Source organism: Cyprinus carpio, chromosome A22 (genome assembly GCF_018340385.1).
Source record: "Cyprinus carpio isolate SPL01 chromosome A22, ASM1834038v1, whole genome shotgun sequence".
Taxonomy (NCBI): domain Eukaryota; kingdom Metazoa; phylum Chordata; class Actinopteri; order Cypriniformes; family Cyprinidae; genus Cyprinus; species Cyprinus carpio.
The window spans coordinates 6,583,707-6,605,407 of NC_056593.1; the positions used below are offsets into that span (position 1 = coordinate 6,583,707).

At 37.1% G+C, this 21,701-nt stretch overlaps 1 protein-coding gene across 1 annotated transcript in view; it reads right to left on the reverse strand.

The window, feature by feature from the left end:
- The window catches only part of cntnap5b (contactin associated protein family member 5b), a 58,683-nt gene that overhangs the window by 14,260 nt on the left and 22,722 nt on the right, over nt 1-21,701 (reverse strand). The window contains exons 6-12 of the mRNA XM_042711748.1: nt 20,214-20,398; nt 18,610-18,753; nt 13,298-13,562; nt 11,904-12,047; nt 10,643-10,814; nt 4,144-4,250; nt 3,743-3,862 (exon numbers count right to left, since the gene is read on the reverse strand). Coding sequence (XP_042567682.1) covers nt 3,743-3,862; nt 4,144-4,250; nt 10,643-10,814; nt 11,904-12,047; nt 13,298-13,562; nt 18,610-18,753; nt 20,214-20,398 — 1,137 coding nt within the window. The remainder of the gene's footprint in view (nt 1-3,742; nt 3,863-4,143; nt 4,251-10,642; nt 10,815-11,903; nt 12,048-13,297; nt 13,563-18,609; nt 18,754-20,213; nt 20,399-21,701) is intronic.

Consider the following 21,701-nt stretch of genomic DNA (forward strand, 5'->3'; position numbering starts at 1 on the left):
CTGCCAGTCTCCTCCAACCTAGACTTAAGTCCAATCTTTGCTACACCTCTGACGTCAGCTTTCATTTATCCAGCAAACACCTCAGCGGGGGGTGGGGGGTGGGTGGTATTGTGTTTTCTCACCCAGCAGGCACTTAAGTCAGCGTGTGCCAAGCATACAGTAATTTACATTTCATGCGGCATTTCTAATTGAGGTTGGCCAAAGTCAATGGCACTTTATTCTAGTGGATCCCGAGCCAGCGAATAAGTGTGTAAGAGAGTGACACTTTATCACAATTCTGCAGGAGATGAGTAATATTTCACAGAATGAGAAGCGTGTATAACAGTCCAGCAAAACAGGCCCGGCCGCCGTTTCCCCCCTGGACAGACCCATCGTTCTGCACCCTGAGACCCCGACAGCCCTGGCAGACAGCGCAACATCCATTAGCAATTGGACAAGTTCAAGCTCTGATTAATGACTTCGCATTGGTGTGGATTCAAACAGATTTCCCCTGGCCGAAAACAGCCTTCAACAACTCGTCAGCTCTGTATCTTCAAAAACTTGAGTTATTTGCTATCATTTATGTAGCCTACATTCATGTTAACTTTGTTCTTTATTGGTCAGTTGTAGTGTCATATTATGTAATCATAATTAATATTATATATTATTATTAATTTGGTAAAACTCTACAATAAGTTTCTATATGCTAACATTAATTAATGCTACATTTAACATGAACACTTCAACATATGCTTTAAAATTTTACTTTTTTAAACATTTCAAGTCTTATACAGTGCCCTCCATAAGTAGTGGAACAGTAAAGACAAAATTGTTCTGTTTGTTGTGGAGTCAAGAAATCTGTAAATACGATTAAAAGATGAATATGAGACAACACTACAGAATGTCACATTTTATTATTGGGTGATTCAACACAAAGATGTTTTACCAGCTAAGAAGAACAGCACTTTTAAAATTTCATCTCCCTGTCTGATGTGAGCATAAGTATTGGAACAGTTGCCTCACAGGTCTTTCTAAGTGTTCAGCTGTGTCCCATTGCATTAATTCTTCAGATATTAAAAGCAAAGAATGTGTCTTATCAGTTATATCCATTGCTTCAGCATTCTAAGTCTTGCATTCGATGAGGACACACACAAACCAGGATGAAGACGAGGAAGCTGACTCTGAAAGAAAAGCAAGCAATGTGGATGCTAAAAGAAAAGAGGAAGTCAATTAGAACTATAGGAAAAACATAGGGCATGGAGAAATCAAGAGTTTGGAAACTACCGGCGACATCAGCAACCAACGACGACCTAATCGGCTGAGATAAACAACAGTAGTTGATGACAGACAAATCATAAAAGCTGTGACAATGAACCCTAAAATACATGTCTGTAAAATCACCAACAACCTCCAGAAAGCTGGGGTGATACTCTGTCAATCTACAGTCCGCAGGAGAATTTGACACAGAATTACAGAAGCTACACAGCAAAATGCAAACCTCTGATCAGCACCAAAAATAGAAGAAAGGCAAGATTCTTCACAAATGTGAGCCAGTAGAGTTTTGGAACTGAGTTGATGGACTGATGAGACAAAGATTAACCTTTATCTAAGTGATTGGAAAGCAAAAGTGTGGAGAAAAAAAAGGAACTGCAAATGATCCTAAGCATACAACCTCATCTGTAAAGCTTCATAGCATGGGCATGCAAGACTGTCTCTAGAACAGGTCTTCTTAATTTAAATGATGACTTAATGTATGATGGCAGAAGCAGAATGGATTTGGAGGGGTACAACATTTTCTTGGCTACCAGTATTCAAGAAAATGCCAAGAAACTCATTAGAAAGCACTTCATATTGGATCAAGACAATGACCCAAAACACCCTGCCAATTCAGTAAAGTCTTAGATTGCCCAAATCAATCTCCAGATTTAAATCTGATTGAACATTAATTTCACCAGCTAAAGAGGAGACTAAAGACAGAAACTCCCCAAAACAAGCGACAGCTGGAATTGGCTGCATTAAAGGCTGGGGAAAAGCATTGCAAAGCTTAAGACCAAGAGTCTGGTGATGTCTATGGGTTGCAGACTCACTGCTCTGATTGCATGCAAGGGATCTGCAACTAAATATTAGCTTTTAATCTTTTACATCTGCCTTAAATTAACTGTTCCAATACTTTTGCTCACATCAAATAGTGGGATGAACTCTAACAGTGCTGTCCTTTTTATTTGGTAAAACATGTATGTGTCGAAAGACCTAATTATAAAATGTGACATTATGTAGTTTTGTCGCATATTCATCTTTTAATCATATTTGTAAATCTCTTGACTCCACAGCAAAGAAAGCAATTTTGTCTTTACTGTTCCAATACTTATGGAGGGCACTGCATATGGACATATATTGAACTTGGCCTTGGTGAACATAAGAGACTTTTCAAACATTTCAAATTGTTTAAATTAACATTAAGTGGTGGGGGGGGGGTGGGTCCCACCAATGTTCTTCATTCGGGTTACGTAAGTCATCAGCAGCGGTGCACAGGACTCGCTCTAGAAGAATGTCACCAAAATATGTGTTTTTGGATGTGAGGGAAAGAGAACCTTGCTCAACTTCCCAAAGAACCCAGCGTTACGCAAACAGTGGATGCAGTTTGTTTTTCCGGGACAGCAATGGAGTTTCGCACATGTGTGTTTGTTCCAGTAATTTCAGTGACAGATGTTTTGGATTTGCAGATCGTTTGATACTGAGTGGCCCCAGCAGTAAAATATCCTGGCCATGAGAATAGCAGGAATAGCAGGCGGTGAGTAAAACTGTGTGATGAGTGGGGCGGGGCCGAGAGCCTTGGGAACGGAGTGAGGCCGGTGGAGTAAATGATAATGCACGACACCTGCGCCACTTACCGGTCTTGAGTCCCGCGGAGGAGCTCCGGAAGGATAAAAGGAGGAGTGATGACAGTGCAAGACGAGTAAGGACCAGGCCTAGACTATTTATGTTGTTTTGGTTCTGTTTGTGCGCGGCAGTCTTCCGTGAGGGGCTGACACACCATTTTTAGTTTTGTGTTATTCATTTATTGATAAAAGTTTTGTTTAAATGTTCGCTGGTTCCTGCCTCCTCTTTTCCGATCTATGAACTGTGTTACAAACTGCATCAAATTTCTGTGTTTTGTTGGCAATCGGCGCATAAGTGCTCGGGACTCTTTAGCTCCGCCCACGGCACGCCTCCAGGAGTTCAGCTGTTTTCGGAGAGAATCGCAAACCCTTATCCTACATTAATAAATCAAAAAAAACAAAAAACTACTCAAAAATAACAAGAAATCAATACTACTATATAGGTACTCAAGATTAACATGAGATTAGCGAAAATGTGTGTTATGTCCCCTTTAATGAATTCTAAAAAAAAACATGAATTTAGCAGTAAACAACAATATATTTGTAAACTAGCATTTACCTATTATAAAATGCTGTAAAATCACAGTAGTGTTCACTGTTGGTTAATAATATATAAAGTATTAACGAACATTAGCAAATTTAACTTTATTGTAATATTCAATGGGTTTAAAACAAAAAAGACAAAAATCTTAGATGTTAAAAAAGGTGGCAGGCTCAAACTTAGCTGTGAATGTGAAACTTCATTCACTGAAGGGTTAATATTTTCTTAACACATGCAATTTGAGAAAACTGCATGTACAGTATGTATGCAGCATGTCTATTTTTATCCCACACTTGCAGTATTCATGTTAACACTTATGTTTTTTATCCCACAGAGGTCTCACCGGTTATGTTGCAGTAGACGACGGTGGATTTGAGTGGCCCGCTTCCATCAGGATCGATTGAGAAAAAGCCTGAGGCACTTCCTGTGAGCCGGTGGGCCTCGCAGGAGGGTTCAAAGATGGCTGACCAGAAAAACAGCAACGAAAACCACAAGTCAGCTCATGTTGAGTGTCATCAAAGGAGGAAACTTGTTTATTTGGCTTTGTAGAGAATACATGTGTGGTTGTTTTGCATATTTAAGCAGTATTACTAACTTCAAAAGAATTGAAAAAATAAACAAAGTTTAAAACAAAGTTTAAACATCATTCATCAACGCCAAAACATGAAGCTTTGAAAGAGTTTGTAGCTACTTTCCCAAAAACCAAACAATCAGTAATTTTTTTGTATTCGTTCGTCAACTCACAGTTATGACAGGTTGCTCCCGTGTATCCAGTTCCCGAACAGTCACAGAACAACGTGTTCCAGGACTGAGAACATTCCCCGTCATGCTCGCAGTAGTTAGGAAGACATCTGCAGGAAAAAGATTTCTGTTAAAACTTTGATGGTACTTACAGCAGGGTGGAAGATACATTATCGAATTACACAAATTACACAAACGAAACACTGCGACATACGGTACAATAATGAACGGTGATGCATTTTGTGCTCAGAGGGATTTAAGGACATGACATCAATCAATAACCACAAGTGACTATTAGGAAATAGATGAGTGAGGCTGAAAGCTCATGAAGGAGGCATCAATTTTGCAACAGACTGAACATGCACTCAAGGATGAGGATTCTGGACAAGTGATAAAAGATTGTGAGCCATATATCAACTATTGACGACTCCTGAAATGATCAAGTTCTTAAAGTACATGGGACATCCTGCGTTGCAATTGCATATGAGACAGTTTATCTACCGTTTTATCCCTCTCTCATCAGCAGGTAAACAATCTATATTCATATGGTGCATTACTCATAAAAATCCCTTAATGGATCCTAAATGACAAACGAATATTTCAGAAAGGAAATTTAATTCCGAAAGACAATAATACACGAGCGATTTAATGCAAAGCATATGCTAAATACCTGCATGTAAAAATGCTAATTAAAACTGTGATACGACTGAACTCCCTTGTTAAAATATAATTCAACAAAACCATCTGGGTATGTATTTAGCTCTAAAATTACGATCTCTTCTGAAATGCCTCTTTGTCAACTGTTGAATGTGAAAGGTGTTAATGCTGTAATAGTTTGTCACTAGAAGAAACTTTAATAATTGAATCCACCAATCAAATGCTTTACAAAATATTAATACCTGCAGAGATGTGGAAAAAAGAACTTTAAAGAATCTTCCAATGCTTGATTGCTACTTTGATTAATTTAGAGTAGAGAGAGGGAACAAAAGACTAGGATAATGAGAAGAAGAAGAAAACACAGCTGTCAGACTCCATTGTGGCAGAAATAACTCATATCCATGTAGCGTGTGATGAGGGAAGGGGGGAGAGAAATGACAACCGTCTCGCCTCATAGGCCGCAAGATTGCGGCCGTGTCTGAAACTCAGTAGAGGTCAATTCTAAACCAGCGTGAGCTGATCTCAGCACTAACAGATGAACAGTGGAGGATGAAACCAGACTGAAGATGAACCCCAAAATAGGTTGGTATTTTTTATATTAAATTGTATCTTGCGGCAGTTCGGGTTGTGGAAGCCGCAAGTCACCCTTGAGAACATTTTGACGTATCCCAATGGTAACGCTTAATTTTCAATTCATAATTGAAGTAACCTTATTAACATTAAACTCCATTAAATTACTGTGTTAACTATCGGCGGGATTTAACAGTAGCCCAAAACAATGTCGTCCCTGAAACACATTGTTTCAGAGGCGTAACATTACAAAGACATAAAACCATTTTGTAAAAAATTGTGCACAATAAGTGTGATGAGGGAAGGGAGGACAGGAATAACAACAGTCTCGCCACACTGGCTGCAAGATTGCAGACGTCTCTGAAACTCAGCAGAGGTCGATCTACACCAGTGCCAGCTGATCTCAGCGCTAACCGACAAACAATATGCGATGAAACCTGACTGTTAAACCTTGAAATGCATTTGAATACATCTTAATTATGTCTTTTCTGCAAGGTTAAGCACAAAAGTACAATGGCCAATCTTTTGCGGGGGGAAAGTGCTTGGTACAGAAAGGTTAAAAGAAGCAAAATCTAAAGGGTCACGGATGGTAACTGAAGGATATCTAAAGTGCTGTGGTGCGAATCTTCATTCAGCCAGAGCGAGTGTGATTAAAGATTACCATTACTTTCTCATTCGCATTTCATTCTCTGCTTAATTCTGCTATGCATCTCATGAAGAGCAGGGCAACGTGGGTAGCATCACAAAGGATAGCTACATATATTCACCCACAAACCATTTCCTCCCCGTAGGCGCTATTCAAAGCAATTGGGGGGGGGGGGGGGGGGGGGTTGTTGGCAGGATCTGAGGTGTCTTGGCTTAGTGATCACTGTCCAAAACTCTATTGATCTGTCTTGACTATCAAACTGCAGTCAGCTGGTGAGAACAGGGACTTCGGGCCTAGCCATAGGTTAGACAGAGTGATAAAGAGACAACGAAAGTGGAGGAAAATTACAAGAGATAGCTAGATATAGAGCGTGAAAGGAATGCAGATAGAAACAGGGGGAAAGTGTCTGAAGCATGCTAGTCTAGGTCTACACAAATGATTTAGGATGGTGATCAAAGGCTGTCAGAGAGGAGTATACCTTTTCGAAACTTATTCTAGAGGACAGCCAAAACCAACAACTGGCCTCGCTTATCTTCATTTACTCCAACTGATAGGCTTTACTGAAGCGAAAACAGGCACATCTTCTACAGCCTTGGTACTCAACAAGCTTCATGTGGCTCTTAATGATGTTGCATCTCGAAGGGTCATTTGTCTCTCAAATGATTCTTTATGTTTTTGTCCTTGGCTTGCCTAGACAGTCATAAGTCAACAGCGTTCAGGATCATTGCAAGATAACATGCCCCTACTCTGGGTGCTGCTTACAAACCAATCAAAATTATCCAAACTATGACAATAATACTTTGGGTTTAACCTTTAAGAATTAGCAACATCCATCACTAGGATGTAAGAGGAGATGGCAACCTATATCATTAGAAAAAGTTTAACAGTCAATAAGAGTCATAATAACTTGCGCACATGACATCGGTTTTAGAGGGTGGTTGTTTGGCAAATTTCCATGGGAGAAATCCAGTCATTACGATAGAAATCTGCACAATCAGATATTTTCTTTGAGGACAAAACTTTACCCCACATTTCCTCAAGTTTAAGTTGGTCACGAGATGACCAGCAGAAAGCTATTTGGTTTGAAAGTGACTTCTCTGTGAGCTATGCTTTATACATCTCTACACTATTGACAATAGACAATGAACCTTTTTGCCGACATAATTTTTGGCAAAAGGTCTCTAATGTGGCCACAGTCAGCCAGCATTTGCGGAGACTGTAAAAATCAGAGGGAAGTCCCATGAATCTTATAATCCTCCTCTTACAGAACAAGCCTTTATCTGTAGCAAGTTCTAAATATAACTTGCACCAAGATGACTATGTCAAGGCAAATGTGTTGAAGGCGCTGTCAGGCAGTCATTTTACAAAATGATGAGCTGTTTCAACACTAAAGCAGTTGAAGCATCTTCTCCAATGACTTTCATTCAAACAGAACTATCTTATCTGCCTGTCGAAATTACGCCCCGTTACACCTTTTTGAGTTAACCTTGAAAGCTTCCCCTGCAGGAAAAGTTTGGATGATGTGCCCCTACGCTGGATGCTGTTGGCTGACCGAGCAGAAATCACCATCAATACAATATGCACCTATTGTGGATGCTGCTCACCCAACCATCAGAATTAACTACCACCCTGACAAGCCTCTACTCTGGATGCTCTCCAACCATTTAGAAATACCCATCACTATGACGTGCCCCTACTCTGAATGCTGCTCACCTACCCATCAGAATTTTCTAATGCAGTTTATTCAGTGTACAGAGGCAACTCCTCCAATGGCTTTCATTCAGTCAGAACTACCTATTGTCTGCCTGTCAGGATCCTACACCATTCTGAACTAACCTTCAAGGCTTCCCCTGTGGGAAGTGCTCTGGTGACATACCCCCACTCTGGATTCTGTTTATTGACCAATCAGAAATCAGAGGCGCTATACCACACCTATTCTACTGTATATGCTGCTAACCTACCAATCAGAATTAACTACCACCCTGGATCATCCATGGATCTTTGGCAACCCTTTAGAAACAACCATCACTAAGATAAATCCTTAACTCTGGATGCTGCTCATTACCTATCAGAACTAACTTTCATGTTGACATGCCCCTACTTTGGTTGCTACTTACCAACTCACCAGAACTTTTCATTCCTCTGAGGTGCCTATACTTTGGATGCTGCTGATTACTTGATCAGAAATGACCATGATTCCCACATGCATATTACTCAAAGAGCTGCTTACCAACAAATTACAATTAATCTTCACTCTGACATGCAACCAGTCTGGATGTCGCTCACCAACCCATCAGAACTAACCATCACCCTGATGTGCCCCTACTCTGGGTGCTTCTCAACAACCCATCAAAATCATTTTGGGTATTTCACTTTTAAGTGTCAAAAAGTTATCAGTATATAGGACAACTAGGATTAGCTAGCTAGCCCAGGCTAAATTCTGAACACTCAACAAACTTTTCTGTCAAACAGTATAAGAAAGTAATCTCACAATTTAAAAGGTCCAAATTTGGTATTAAATCAAGGTCCCAAAGTAGCTAAGACTGAGGACAACTGCTTAACTAAATTCAGCCAAAGGGAAGAAACCTTAAATCCAATGTTTTACAACATATGTTAGAATTCAACAGCTGCTACCATGAAGGCCAAGTTGGTTTCACATGAGCAATTAAACTTGTCACAACACAGTTTTGGCCTGTTTTAGTTCTGAGGTGATGGTTGGTCAAAAGAGCATTTCAAATTTTGTTTGACAAGGGCACATCAGTCTGAGTGGGTTGTGGATGCATGCCTGGAACTGCCTTTCCCCCCTGGAACATTCACAGCATGTTGGCAGAGCTAAAATCACAATTCATTCCCACGTCAGCCCTGCCAACAGTCATTTGCCCAGGTGCCAGGTCTGAGCATTTGCTCTGTGAAGAATGTGGCATACATTGCCAGAAAGACCTGCAGAGACGAGATTGACAGCAGAGAATTTACGATCTCACCCCCTCTCCTTTTCCCTGGCTAGCGTTCACTTTCAGTAATGCTCTTTTCCAAACCCGGCTATCTCTCTTTTCTCCCCTAACTATCTTTCTTTTTGTCCAATGCTGTAACCTAACCAGACTTGCTAGATGGCTTTGTTTTTTTGACTTTCACTGCATCTAATGCTCTTATCCTAAGTTAACTAACTTTTTTTCTTTACTTCCTTATTCCATCCATCCACCTATCAGTCTTTCTTGCATACTTTCATTCATCGTTCCTTCTATATACTTTTTAACCCCTTCATACATCCACCCTTCTTTCATTTTTTTTCTTTCTTTCTTTCTTTCTTTCTTTCTTTCTTTCTTAATTGAATCTAATTTTAGTCATTTTTAATTTGTTTGACCATCTATTCTTTCTCTTTCTTCATCTATCTTTCTTTTTTCTTTCTCTCCATCTATTTCTCTTTTTCATCCATTCGTACACCCATCAATCCTTCCTTCTTCCATTCCTCCATATTTTCCTTCCTTCCTTCAATTGATCCATTCATCTTTCCTTACCTATTTCTTTCATCCCTCCATTTTCAGTCTTTTCTATCTCTATTGTTATCTATCGATCTTTCTTTCTTTCTTTCTTTTAACTCCTTCATCCACCTGTCCTTCATTCATTTACCCTCTTTCTTACTTTTTTTTTCCATTCCTTCAGTACAACAATCCATCAATCAGTTCTTTTTTTTTCCTTCCATCATTTCATCCTTCCTTCATCAATGTATCCATTTACTTCCTTTTCTTTCTTCCTTCCTTGTTTCATCCCTCCATCCTTCAGTGCATTAGCCTTTCTATCTGTCTCTTTTTCTTCCTCTTTGTCTAATGCTCTTACCTTAACCTGAATGGCTTCCCCCACCATCACAAACGCTCTTATCTTCACCTGCTTAGCATTCTCTCTCTCTTTCTCTGCCATTCTGCCTCATTTTTATTCCTCCCTGTTTATCTCCCGCTTGTGTGTGCCATAAAGTAGACCATAGAAAACAGGCAAGGATGCTAAAGGATGGGGGATAATGGAGGAACTGTCTCATCTGCTCATTTCCTCTACTCATTTAAATCTGTCATTATATTGTTCACAGTGCAAGCAACAGTGTAGAGCACTTTGGTGTCATCTGCACAATGAGAACACACGCATGCAGAGAAGTGATGCATTGCCCCAAAACACTGTGATCAAGCTAAACTCTGATCCTGCGTCTCCCACCTTGCTAATTAGTTCTAATTTATTGCGCTCTTTTTTAAACACTGAACAAACGTGTTACAAAGGTTGTGTCCTTGTCTGATGCTACAGCTTTAAACTTTGCCCATGGCTTTTGCACTCACACAGAATACACTATCGTTAAACAAACTTCAGCTGTATGAAGCTAGATTTTTATTCACATAAACATCACATTTAACCATCCATCCTCTTGGGCGAGGTGTGAAACAAATTTTCACATTTGAAGTTTCAGGCAAAAAAGGTGAATCCCAGTTAGCTTGCAAAATCACTGGCATGGATTTTATCACTACGCCCTGTTGTTTTGAAACTGTGCTTGTTTGTGTCGCTCATTATCTTATAATGAGTGAATCACAATAATTTATTTAAAAAGATACTTGTCATTAGCATTTCAAACAGAATGACTAATAGATATACCTGTCACGAATGCCACAGATGTCAAACTGGAGCTTGCTGTAGTTTCCCAGCAGACCTTGCTGCACCAGGTTGAAGTTGATTGGCTGGTTGTTAATGATAACAGAGCGCATGCAGCCTTGATATGCCAGTGTCGGATTTCGACAACCCTGATTGGTTAACACTGATGGGCAACCTGTTAAAAATATTCAGTTACAACTGAGTCACTGTTGTTAACAAAAACAAAATAATATACAATATAAAAAAAACAAAATACACAACACAAAAAGAGCTCTTTAACTATAATAATATACAATATAATATATATCTATATATATCTATATATAGATATATATACATACATATACTTGTGAGAATATTTCCTTAAATAGTGCTTTATACTGTATAATAATATACACATATATATATGCTGTGATGATGTGTTTACAACTGTAACAAATGAGCGCTATCAGGATCAACCTAAATGCTGGATTTTTCAACAGCATGTGATATGTAAAGTTCATGGCATAGATTCTTTAAAATACGTCCCACGCGGCACAATACAAAACATGTTTGTGAGAATATTTCCATGCCCCTAAAAATGACGCGGCACAATACAAAACATGTTTGGCCATTCAAAGCGGCCAAGGTTCCCAGACCTTCTGCTGTCAGTCTGAGGATCTGGCTACGCGACACTATAATAAGTATGGTATCAGTCACTATCGGTAAAAGTTTTTAGCAATTCTTTAGAAATATTAGCTCAGAACACAGCCTGATACCATCTGCTTTAAGAGATATAAATCTCACAAAACAGGGCCACAATCCACCTCAAAAATATTATTTTATTAAAAATGTAATCATATTTTAGGACAATTACAATTGTTACTTTTGTGACAGTTTGATTCTCATTATTGTATTACAGTAATTTAATGTTATTATTTAGCACTCATCTATTGCTTACTTTTATTTTTATCTATTCATTTGTTTATTTATTTGCATGAAAATTATCTCTCAGTGTAAAATATCTTACTGGTCCCAAAGTACTGGAGTCTTCATTTTTGTATACCATTTCATATTTCTTTCTTTTCATTTTGGGTAAAATGTGTATATTCTTCACAATTAAGCATCCAGTAATCCATGATAAAGCTTGCATGATAAAGAACCAAAAGTAGGGGATTTTGTAATTACAGCCCACACTATTCAGTTGTACATATTTTATTAGTCACAGCTTTGAATTATAAAACTGAAGTGTTAGTTTGCTAGTTTAAATCCACTAGCACCCTACCACCAATTAGCACGCTCCTCTCAGGCTGTGCGATGTCCTTGAGCTGCATGGTGGACGGTGGCTCGTCATCCACCGAGAGGGAAACCTGGAAACCTCCCACGCTAATGGACACCGTGTGCCATTGGCCATCACTCAGAGCCTGACCTGGCAGAGGAAGACATGGAGCAATGTTACGCCTCAAATGCTGCGCATTAATCAGGGCGAATGATTGACAGATCTGGGGTTTGTGCGCTGGAGCTCAACGAGTTAATCTGCATATGTCAGCCCGGCAGAGAATCCACTATTCCCCTTGAGAGGGACGTGCAGAGATTCGGTTTACCGTCTGCAATGGCAGCCTGCCAGGCAGCCGCATCCAAAATTTAGTCGACATACAGGTGTGCCTGCCAAAGAGTGTTTTACAACTAAAAATCCTGTTTGAATTCTTGGTAAACGCTTTTAGGGTGAACGTGTGCATGTGGGATTGGATTTTCTTCATGTTGTTGTGTGGCGGAGATGCAAAATGTGAAGACAAGCGCATAACCTTGTATATTTATCCCTTGGAGTGTCTTCCCTTTCACATCTGTTGTTCTTAATTTAAGCTAATTATAATTAGACTAAGGAGCATTTGTATCGACAGTGGTTTGCAGCGACAAAACAACCAGTTTATTTTTGCATATAAGAGTTAGCATATTTGAGATTAAATAATAATAATAGCTGTTGTTGTTATTATTATAATATTTATAACAATAATTATATTATTGTTAATAAAAACTATTATTTAAAAATACATGAACAAAATAACACCAAATGTTATATTTTTAATAGCTGTTGTTATAAATACAATAATAAAATATTATTGTTAATAACAAATCATTATAGAAGAAGAAGAAGAAGAAGAAGAAGAATGGATAAAAATATATTTCCCCTTTAGTGAGTCACTTTCAAAGTTACTCAGATACTGATGTATTGGGTTTCCTTTGGGAGACCCAAACATCTATGAGTAGTAAAGATGATTTTCTTTACTACTACTACTAATAATAATAATAGATGTTGACATGTGGTCTTTGTAACATCTCCTTAGATGTTGTCATAATTATAACAATACTATATTAAAATAAATAACATAATATTAATAATACAAAAAAAATAAATATGGTGTTATTAGCTATTGTTATTACTATTATTATTCAAATTACATCATTATTTTTGTTTTTTTAAAAATTTATGATACAAATTTATTATTTTTGTATTATTGATAAATATTTATGTTGTCATTTTTAATTATTATAATTGTTGTTATTTTTGTTTTTGAAATATTATGATTCAAATTACATTATTTTGTGTTATGGTTGTTTGTTCAAACCCCAAAAGGTAAGCTCCAGAAAGACACACATGTACACAAGTAGACGTCTCACCGATGACTATATCAGAGCTTTGCAACGCTGATCTGTGGTGTGTGAGTCTAAGCTGCCCATGAACGAGAAGCAAAAGCAGTCTCTCTGACTCTCTCCTCAGCCAGGCCGAAAGTAGCATCCCTTCCCGGTTCCATGTCCGGAACTGGAACGTCACCGACAGCGTTTCCGTGGCAGCGTCCAACGGAAGTGACAGGAAACTGCTGCTGGAGCTCAAGAAGGTGGCGGATACCAGTTGAGGCTCTGAGCAGGTAAAAGTCACATTACCCTGAAATGACAGGTTATGAGACGGTTAAAATGGAGTACTGGAGTAAAAAATATCAGGATGTGTGTGTGTGTAAAATTTTTGGTGTAGTAAATATTTCAGTGTTTGCACAATAACAAACAATTTCCCCTCAATCTAAACACAAATCCATGCAGAAATTTCATGTTCTTTTCCTTCTTTGACAGGATTTGCCCGCAGGCAGGCAGACTGAGCGACAGGGTAATAAACAGTAAGTCAAATGTCAGGACTTCGAAGACTGCAGGTCTGCACAGAAACAGAATAGGGGTCTGTTTTTAGACCAACATTCCAATGGCACTGGACTATATAGTGGACAATCCATTGATCCGTCTTTCTGTGTGGTCTCAGACAGCAAGCCACAACAGGACCAGCTCCAGACCATAGGCCTATCGCATGGTGAACCGCTAGAGGAAAAAGAACGTGTCTGGATTCTTTAAGTAAGGAGGTGACAGAGCGCTAGATAAATACAATCCAATAAGACCCCAAACACCACAGAAACACCTGAAGCCTGTGGAGACACACTTTACTCCATCTAGAAGGAAATACAACTAATTAAAGCCAATACGAAACAACATCCACATTACCAATTTACTTCCGTAATAAAGTATTTCTGAGTAAAAACATTACTCTGATTTTTTTTTTTAAAAATAAATAAAATATAATAATAATAAATATTTTTAGTAAAGCCAACAGGAAACAACATTCGCATTTCCAATATATAAATAAAAAAAATAAACACAAAAAAAAATAATAAAAAAAAAAAACAAAATAAAAAAAAAACAAAAACAAATAAATAAAAAAACATTTTAAAATAAAAAATAATAATAATAATAATAATAATAAAAACTATAATAATAATAATAATAATAATAATAATAATAAAAGTTTTTAGAAAATATATTTTAAATTAAAGTCAGCAGCAAAGAGCATTTGCATTCCTATTTTACTTCCAAAAATAAATAAATAACAGTTTTCAGATATTTTAAACTAACTTTATTCTGTCTTGTTTAAAAGCAGAAACCATAATAAAGTCTGATGTATTCCTGATTGATCTTTTTTACAAAACAAGATAGAAACATTTTGGAAACAAACATATTAAGTTAGAAAAATAAATAGCATTTTGTGCATAACATATTTTGAAAACAAAGCTTCTCAAGTAAATGAAAAAACCTTTTTTTTTTTAAGTGTCAAAAGTCTGCCCTGGTTGAATCAAACAGGTTAGGATACATTCAAATGCAATATAACAGACATAAAAAAAAGTCCTAGACCTTTCGACCCTAGTAATCCCGGACACAGTGTATCCCACATATGTTCTGAAGTCCCACTATGATTGCACTAGTTGCTTAAGAGACAGCATGCCTCATTGCCTGGCTCTAATTGGGCTCCAAAGGCCCCTTAGGAGCCTGTATATTTGCCTCACTGAAAACTTACTGCATAATTGAGAGCGAGTGGAGGTGTCTGCTGTGAAAATCTCAGAGGGTGGCATGGACTAAGTGCAATTCGGTCATCTCTGTCATTAGTACCAGAGTCCCACTGAACTCCCTCCCGGTCCATTAAAGGATGCAATATCCAGCATGTGGGCCAGATTAATGGCTGCAGTGATTAGTTGTGCTCTGGTGTAGTCCACTGCACTGATGTGACGTGATATAACAGCCGATGACAAGCCATTACACATAATCACAGTGGGGAAACGGGTGCTAACAATATGAGACTATGAGACTGGAAACTCGCAAAAGTTGCTTGATTCAGAGGATTGTTAATCCTTGAGCCTCAGAACTGGTAAAATGTAGAACAATAAAGCAGGACTGTGGATTTATATTCAGGTTCTGTATCATAAAAAAATACTGTCATTATCAGGGATTTACGCCCAAATATTCCTACTAAATACAACCCAAAACATCATCAGATTGAAAGTAGACAAAGAGAATCCAATCAAACAAAGGACACAGAAATACATACTTTGTCATTTATTAACTGAGAAAAAATATCCAGTGTTACATATCTGTGAGTGGCAAAAGTATGTGAATCTTTGCTTTCAGTATCTAGTGTGACCTGCTTTTGAAGCAATAACTGCAGCTAAATGTTTCTTGTAACTGCTGATCAGTCCTACACAACAACTTGTAGGAATTTTAACACATTCCTCAGTACAGAACCACTTCAGCTCTGAGATGTTGGTGGGTTTCCTCCAATGAACTGCTTGTTTCAGGTCCTTCCACAATATTTCAATTGGATTAAGGTCCGGACTTTGACTGAGCCATTCCAAAACATTAACTTTGTTCTTCTTGAACCATTCTTTGGTAGAACGACTTGTGAGCTTGGGGTCGTTGTCTTGCTGCATGACCCACTTTCTACTAAGATTCAGTTATCAGACAGATGTCCTGATATTTTCCTTTAAAATTTCCTGGTATAATTCAGAATTCATTGTTCCATCAATATGATGGCAAGCCGTCCTGGCCCAGATGCAGCTAAACAGGTCATAACCATGATACCAGCACCACCGTGTTTCACAGATGGGATAAGGTTCGTATGCTGGAATGCAGTGTTTTTCTTTGTCCAAACATAACATTTCTGATTTAAACTAAAAATTTCCATTTTGGTCTCATCTATTGATTAAACCTTTCTCCAGTAGTCCTCTGGTTTGTCCACATGATCTTTAGCAAACTGCAGACGGGCAGCAATGTTCATTTTGGAGAGCAGTAGCTTTCTCCTTGCAACTCTGCCATCATTGTGTACATCATTGTGTACATCATTGTGGTTCAATGTTCTCCTGATGGTGGACTCATGAACATTAACATGAGCCAATGTCAGAAGGCCTTTAGTTGCTTATGCCGTGTTTCCACCGAAATTACCCGGAACAATTGTACCAGGAACTTTTTTCCCCAGGAACTATTTTCTCCCCAGAACTATTGCTTTCTGCGTTTCCACCGCGGTCTAACGTACCGTGACGATTAGGCAAATAGTCTGGTGACATAGGTCTGCGTGCGTTTCTCAAAACAAAGTACGCAAATGTCGGACTTGAATCCTCAGTAGTTCAGACTTTGCGCATTCGACTCGGGAGTGTGATCTCCCTCTTGTGGAGTCCAAACTCTTAAGAGATGGTTTTGTAACTTATTCCAGCCTGATGAGCAACAACAGCTATTTTTCTGAGGTCCTCAGAGATCTCCTTTGTTCGTATCACGATTCACTTCCACAAACATGATCAGACTTTGAAAACAGGGCATGCACTGACACCAGATAGTCATCCCACTGTTTGAAAACACCTCTGAACAGATGGACTCTAACTTCACCTTCAAATTAACTGCTAGTCCTAGAGATTCACATACTTTTGCTACTCACAGATATGTAATATTACATAATTTCCCTGACTAAATAAATTACAAAATATACATTTTCATCTCATTTGTTTGATTTGGTTCTCTTTGTCAACTTTCAGGACTTGAGTGAAAACCTGATGATCTTTTGGGTTATATTTACACAGAAATATAGAAAATTCTAAAGGGTTCATATATATATATATATATATATATATATATATATATATATATATATATATATATATATATATATATATATATTATATATAAAGCGTTTGCTAAATACCCTAAATAAATGGCCATCTTCATCTATCTAATTCTATATCTGTCAGGTATTATATAGCCATCTTCATCTATCTAATTCTATATCTGTCAGGTTATGTCTATCCATCTATATCTATCTATTTCCATATCCATCTAGTTCTCTATCCATCCACATCCATCAAGTTCTCTATCCATCTTTATCTATCCAGTTCTTTATTGACCTAGCTCTATATCTATCAGGTTATATCCATCCATCCATCCATCCCTTATTCCATACCCATCTAGTTCTCCATCCATATTCATCCATCCATCCATTCACATCCCTCTAGATATCCATCCACCCATCCATCCATCCATCCATCCATCCATCCATCCATCCATCCATCTCTCAGTCTACAAGGCCATAAACATTCAAATTTCACATAACTCAACTCATCAATCCATTTCTCTGTCTATCCATCCATATCCATCCATCCATCCATCCATCCATCTATCTATCTATCCATCCATCCATTCACATCCATCTAGATATCCATCCATCCATCCATCCATCCATCCATCATCTCTCAGTCTACAAGGCCATAAACATTCAAATTTCAAATAACTCAACTATAAAACATGCCTCTTATTACTTATTGCTTTGATCTTCAATTATAAACTGTATATTTATGGATAATATCTCAATGCAACCAAAACAATATGAAATAAAACAGGCATATGAAAATTACATGTGTGGAGTAGTCAAATAAGCAGAAACGTGTCATTACACAAAGCCATCCCTCTCATTAAAACCCTTCCTTCATTTCAAAATGACTGTAATTCAGTCCCCAGACCTTTGGTGAGTTGGATTTTATGAGGTATTTGTCAGCGGATCATTTATGAGGCGTAATCTAAGGCCCGAGCAGCTCTTGGAGAGTGATTGCGCACCTTGTAAAAGATATTTTAATGACTCGGCTCTCAGCTCTGTGGGAATAATGTGGACAAAACCACAATTCATTCTCTTAAAAAGCTCCCTTGTGGTGCCATAGTATACTGGTGATGACTGAAGAAAATCCGAATGGCTCCATTTCGCTCCCTGCTGACCAGTTCCACAGAGAGCTACACCAGCGTTAAGATGCATTTCTGGAAAAATGCAGGTGAAAACTAATGTGAATGAAAATATAAATCAATCTCTTTGCAAACACTGTTTGTGCTCCAACTATCAAAATTCATCACAATCCACAGACTTGGCTGCAGAAAGTTCTGGCACCTTTCCATGCAGGTGCTATTAGGGAAAAAATCACGAAATACTGAGGTCAAGAACCATCCATTATGGATAGGATGGGATGGGATTGCTAATTCATCAAGACCTGTGGTATTTTTTTCTTAGTGTATAGCTTTTTCATGGCTCTGACAACAACAATAACAAATGTATAAGATGATCTATAATAAATGTACAAGATAAACATCCTCACCACACTGTAGATCTGAGGTTTGCGTCGTTTGGCTAAGTCAATGATGTTGACCCCATTGTAGTAGAGGTTCTCCATACATCCATGGAAGTTTTTCCGCAGGAAGGTGCCTGGTTTTCCGGGAAGAGGGATTCCTCCAAAGCTGAGCTTTGTGAAATGAATGGGAAAACAACAGCAATGGAGAGGTTTTACAACATAGCGGGAAACGTGTCCAATTATTGGCCAAGTGATTTGGTGCTTGAGGTGTTACGCTCTTAACTAATCAAAATTACATGATTAAGGTCACTCTTTAAGTTTCCACTCTTTAAACCAACATGTACAGGTACACAAGCTATTATGTAGGTCCAATCAACAGGTCCATCTGTTTTTGGGGCATGTAAAAAATAAATAAAATTAAAAAAAAATATTAGAATTAAAAGTAAATATTAGAATTTAAATTATTAGTATTTATAATAATAATAATAATAATTGTAAAGCATAATTCATGAAATTCTCTTCAAAGTGCAACAATATAAACAACAAAAAATATTTTTTACAATTACTATTATTATTATTATTATGTTACTTGCATAGTGCATTTCATAAAATTCTTCAGTAACACTTTTTTAAGGTGTCCTTGCTATATATGTAACATGTACTTACTATTATAATAACAATTAATTATGCATAATTACATGCAAGTAACCCTAAGCAAAATCCTAACCCTAACCATATAGTAAGTACATGTAGTTTATTAATATTACTCAGTACTTATATGTATAATTACACTGTAACAAGGACACCTTAAAATAAAGTGTAACCAAATGAAACAACAAAATGTATTATGATTTTTATTAGATTTTTTGTTGTTACTTGCATAGCACATTTCATTTAATTCTATTTTAAATGCAACAATATAAACAACAAAAATGTATTATTATTATTATTATTATTATTATGTTACTTGCATAGCGTATTTCATAAAATTTTCAAAGTGCAACATTTGCTGCACTTCGTTAAAATATAAAATACTATTATTATTACAAATAGTAATTCACTTCAATGCACTTCGAAGTTTAGCTTAAACAATGTTTGTGTACTTCATTAATAAGTTATTTATTATTATATTTAACATGCATTTTACTTGCATATTTCATAAAATGCACTTCAAAATGCAACACAGAAAAAATATAAACAACATAAATAGAACATCAAAAGAAGAACATAACTGATTGAACTGTTAATAGTTTAAAATGATTTAATTTTAATAAATAATAAATAAGCACATGCATTCAAGATCCCTTAAAGTAATAAATATTAAATAAATATAAAGTAATGAATTAAATATATCCTATTTATTGTAAATTGATTGTAGGTAATATATTATTGGATGAAAATCTGTAGTCTAGGATGATTAATCAAAGTTTTTTTTTTTTTTTTTTTTTCTGGAAAAGACTGTAAATTTAAAGATGCAAATATCTGCTAAATGTGAGGTGAGCTCAAACGTAACAAGCCGTGAAACTTGGGGTCTTCAATAAAAACTACTGTTATGGATCTCTATATGGATCTGCTAATAGACTGTACAAAATTTTAATAAATAAAAGTAAAGTAACCAAAAACATTCTCACCTCATAATCGACTTCCAGTGAATCATCCAGACCACCCGTCCTCACGTGTTTGGTTAGTCTGTCCACAGTGAAGTTGATCTGTTTGTTAAATCGCTCGATCAGGACGGAGTGCCAGTGCTGGTCGTCCAGAAGACTACCCAGAAACACAGAGACATGACCACTGCTAGGATGCATCTTAACGTCATCTAGAGAAAAAGAGAGAAAGAAATATAAAAGTTGGATGAATTTTAGTTTTGCACCATCGCCTCTTGTTGTTGCTTTGTTTATGCATTTATTTATGTTTAAGAAATTCACCAGAAAGATACTTTAGCAGCGTTATTTTAGTATTAAAAGGTATAAAGGTGCATAAAAATCAAATCCCATTTATATTATGCTAGCAAATTAAACAAAAATTAATATGTTGTCGGAAGCAAACTTTTTTTATCAGTTGCTAATTTTATAGCTTCTTTATAATGGGCAACCTTAGAAAGAAAATTATCAAACGCTCTCTTTTTCTGCGCATATTCTCATAAATAGCTTAGGAAAGGTGTGCCATGTGCTGTCTCCTCTGTTTGATCCTTCTGAACTTCCTGGAAAGAAACCTGCTGTATTGATGATAAAAGAGCAGAAAGAGAAGCGTATCTTGACAAAGTGAGAGAAGCCTGTCAGGAACTTGTTCAGCTTATATTTCACCACAAAATCAAAAGAAAGAAGTACGAAATTATATTTTGCATAAAGAAAAGTAAGCTTATTTTTAGCTTAGTTATTATTTGTTGCATTGTCAAATTAACTGCATGACAATTAACCAAATATTTCTCCAAAAGTGGCGGTGATTTAGTGTCTTAAAAATATGCCTCATTTTCTTTAAGCAATATAATCCTTTTATGATTTTGGATAGAAATGTAAAGCAGACACATTATAGTGAGATTTACCCATGAAGGAGACAATATACAGCATTTGAAATTAGCTTTGAGAGCTTTTGTGGCTTTCAGATAGAGGGCGAATGCAAATGTAAATGAAAAACATTGTCCTGATAAACAGCATCAACACAATCTTGGCTCGGTATACTTAGCAATCAGAGCTCGCCGCCGCTCTTAACGCACGTAATGCACAACTTATTCCATCTGACTGCTGGTGCTAATTGAACATGAGGCACTGAAAGCACTGGAACTCTATATAAGACCATTCTTTGTGACAGCTCGATACACTTAAATGTGATTACGGCGCAGATTTGGCCTCTTAATCAAATCTTTGTTTCACAACTGCCTCTCATGTGATTACAGTAAGATGCCATGATAATGTCTATGAACACTTCCTCTTGCTGCAGTGATAGAAGAGCTCTACAAAACCCAAAGATGTGGAATAACCTAAACAGTGAGTTTGAATCTCTCCAAAAATAGGTGTTTTGCGGTTTTTAGTCAACATATATTAGATTGGAGGCTAATTTGTGTCCTAGTGTACACTTAAATGTTATTTTGCATAATTTGCATAATAACTTTAAGAAATTAA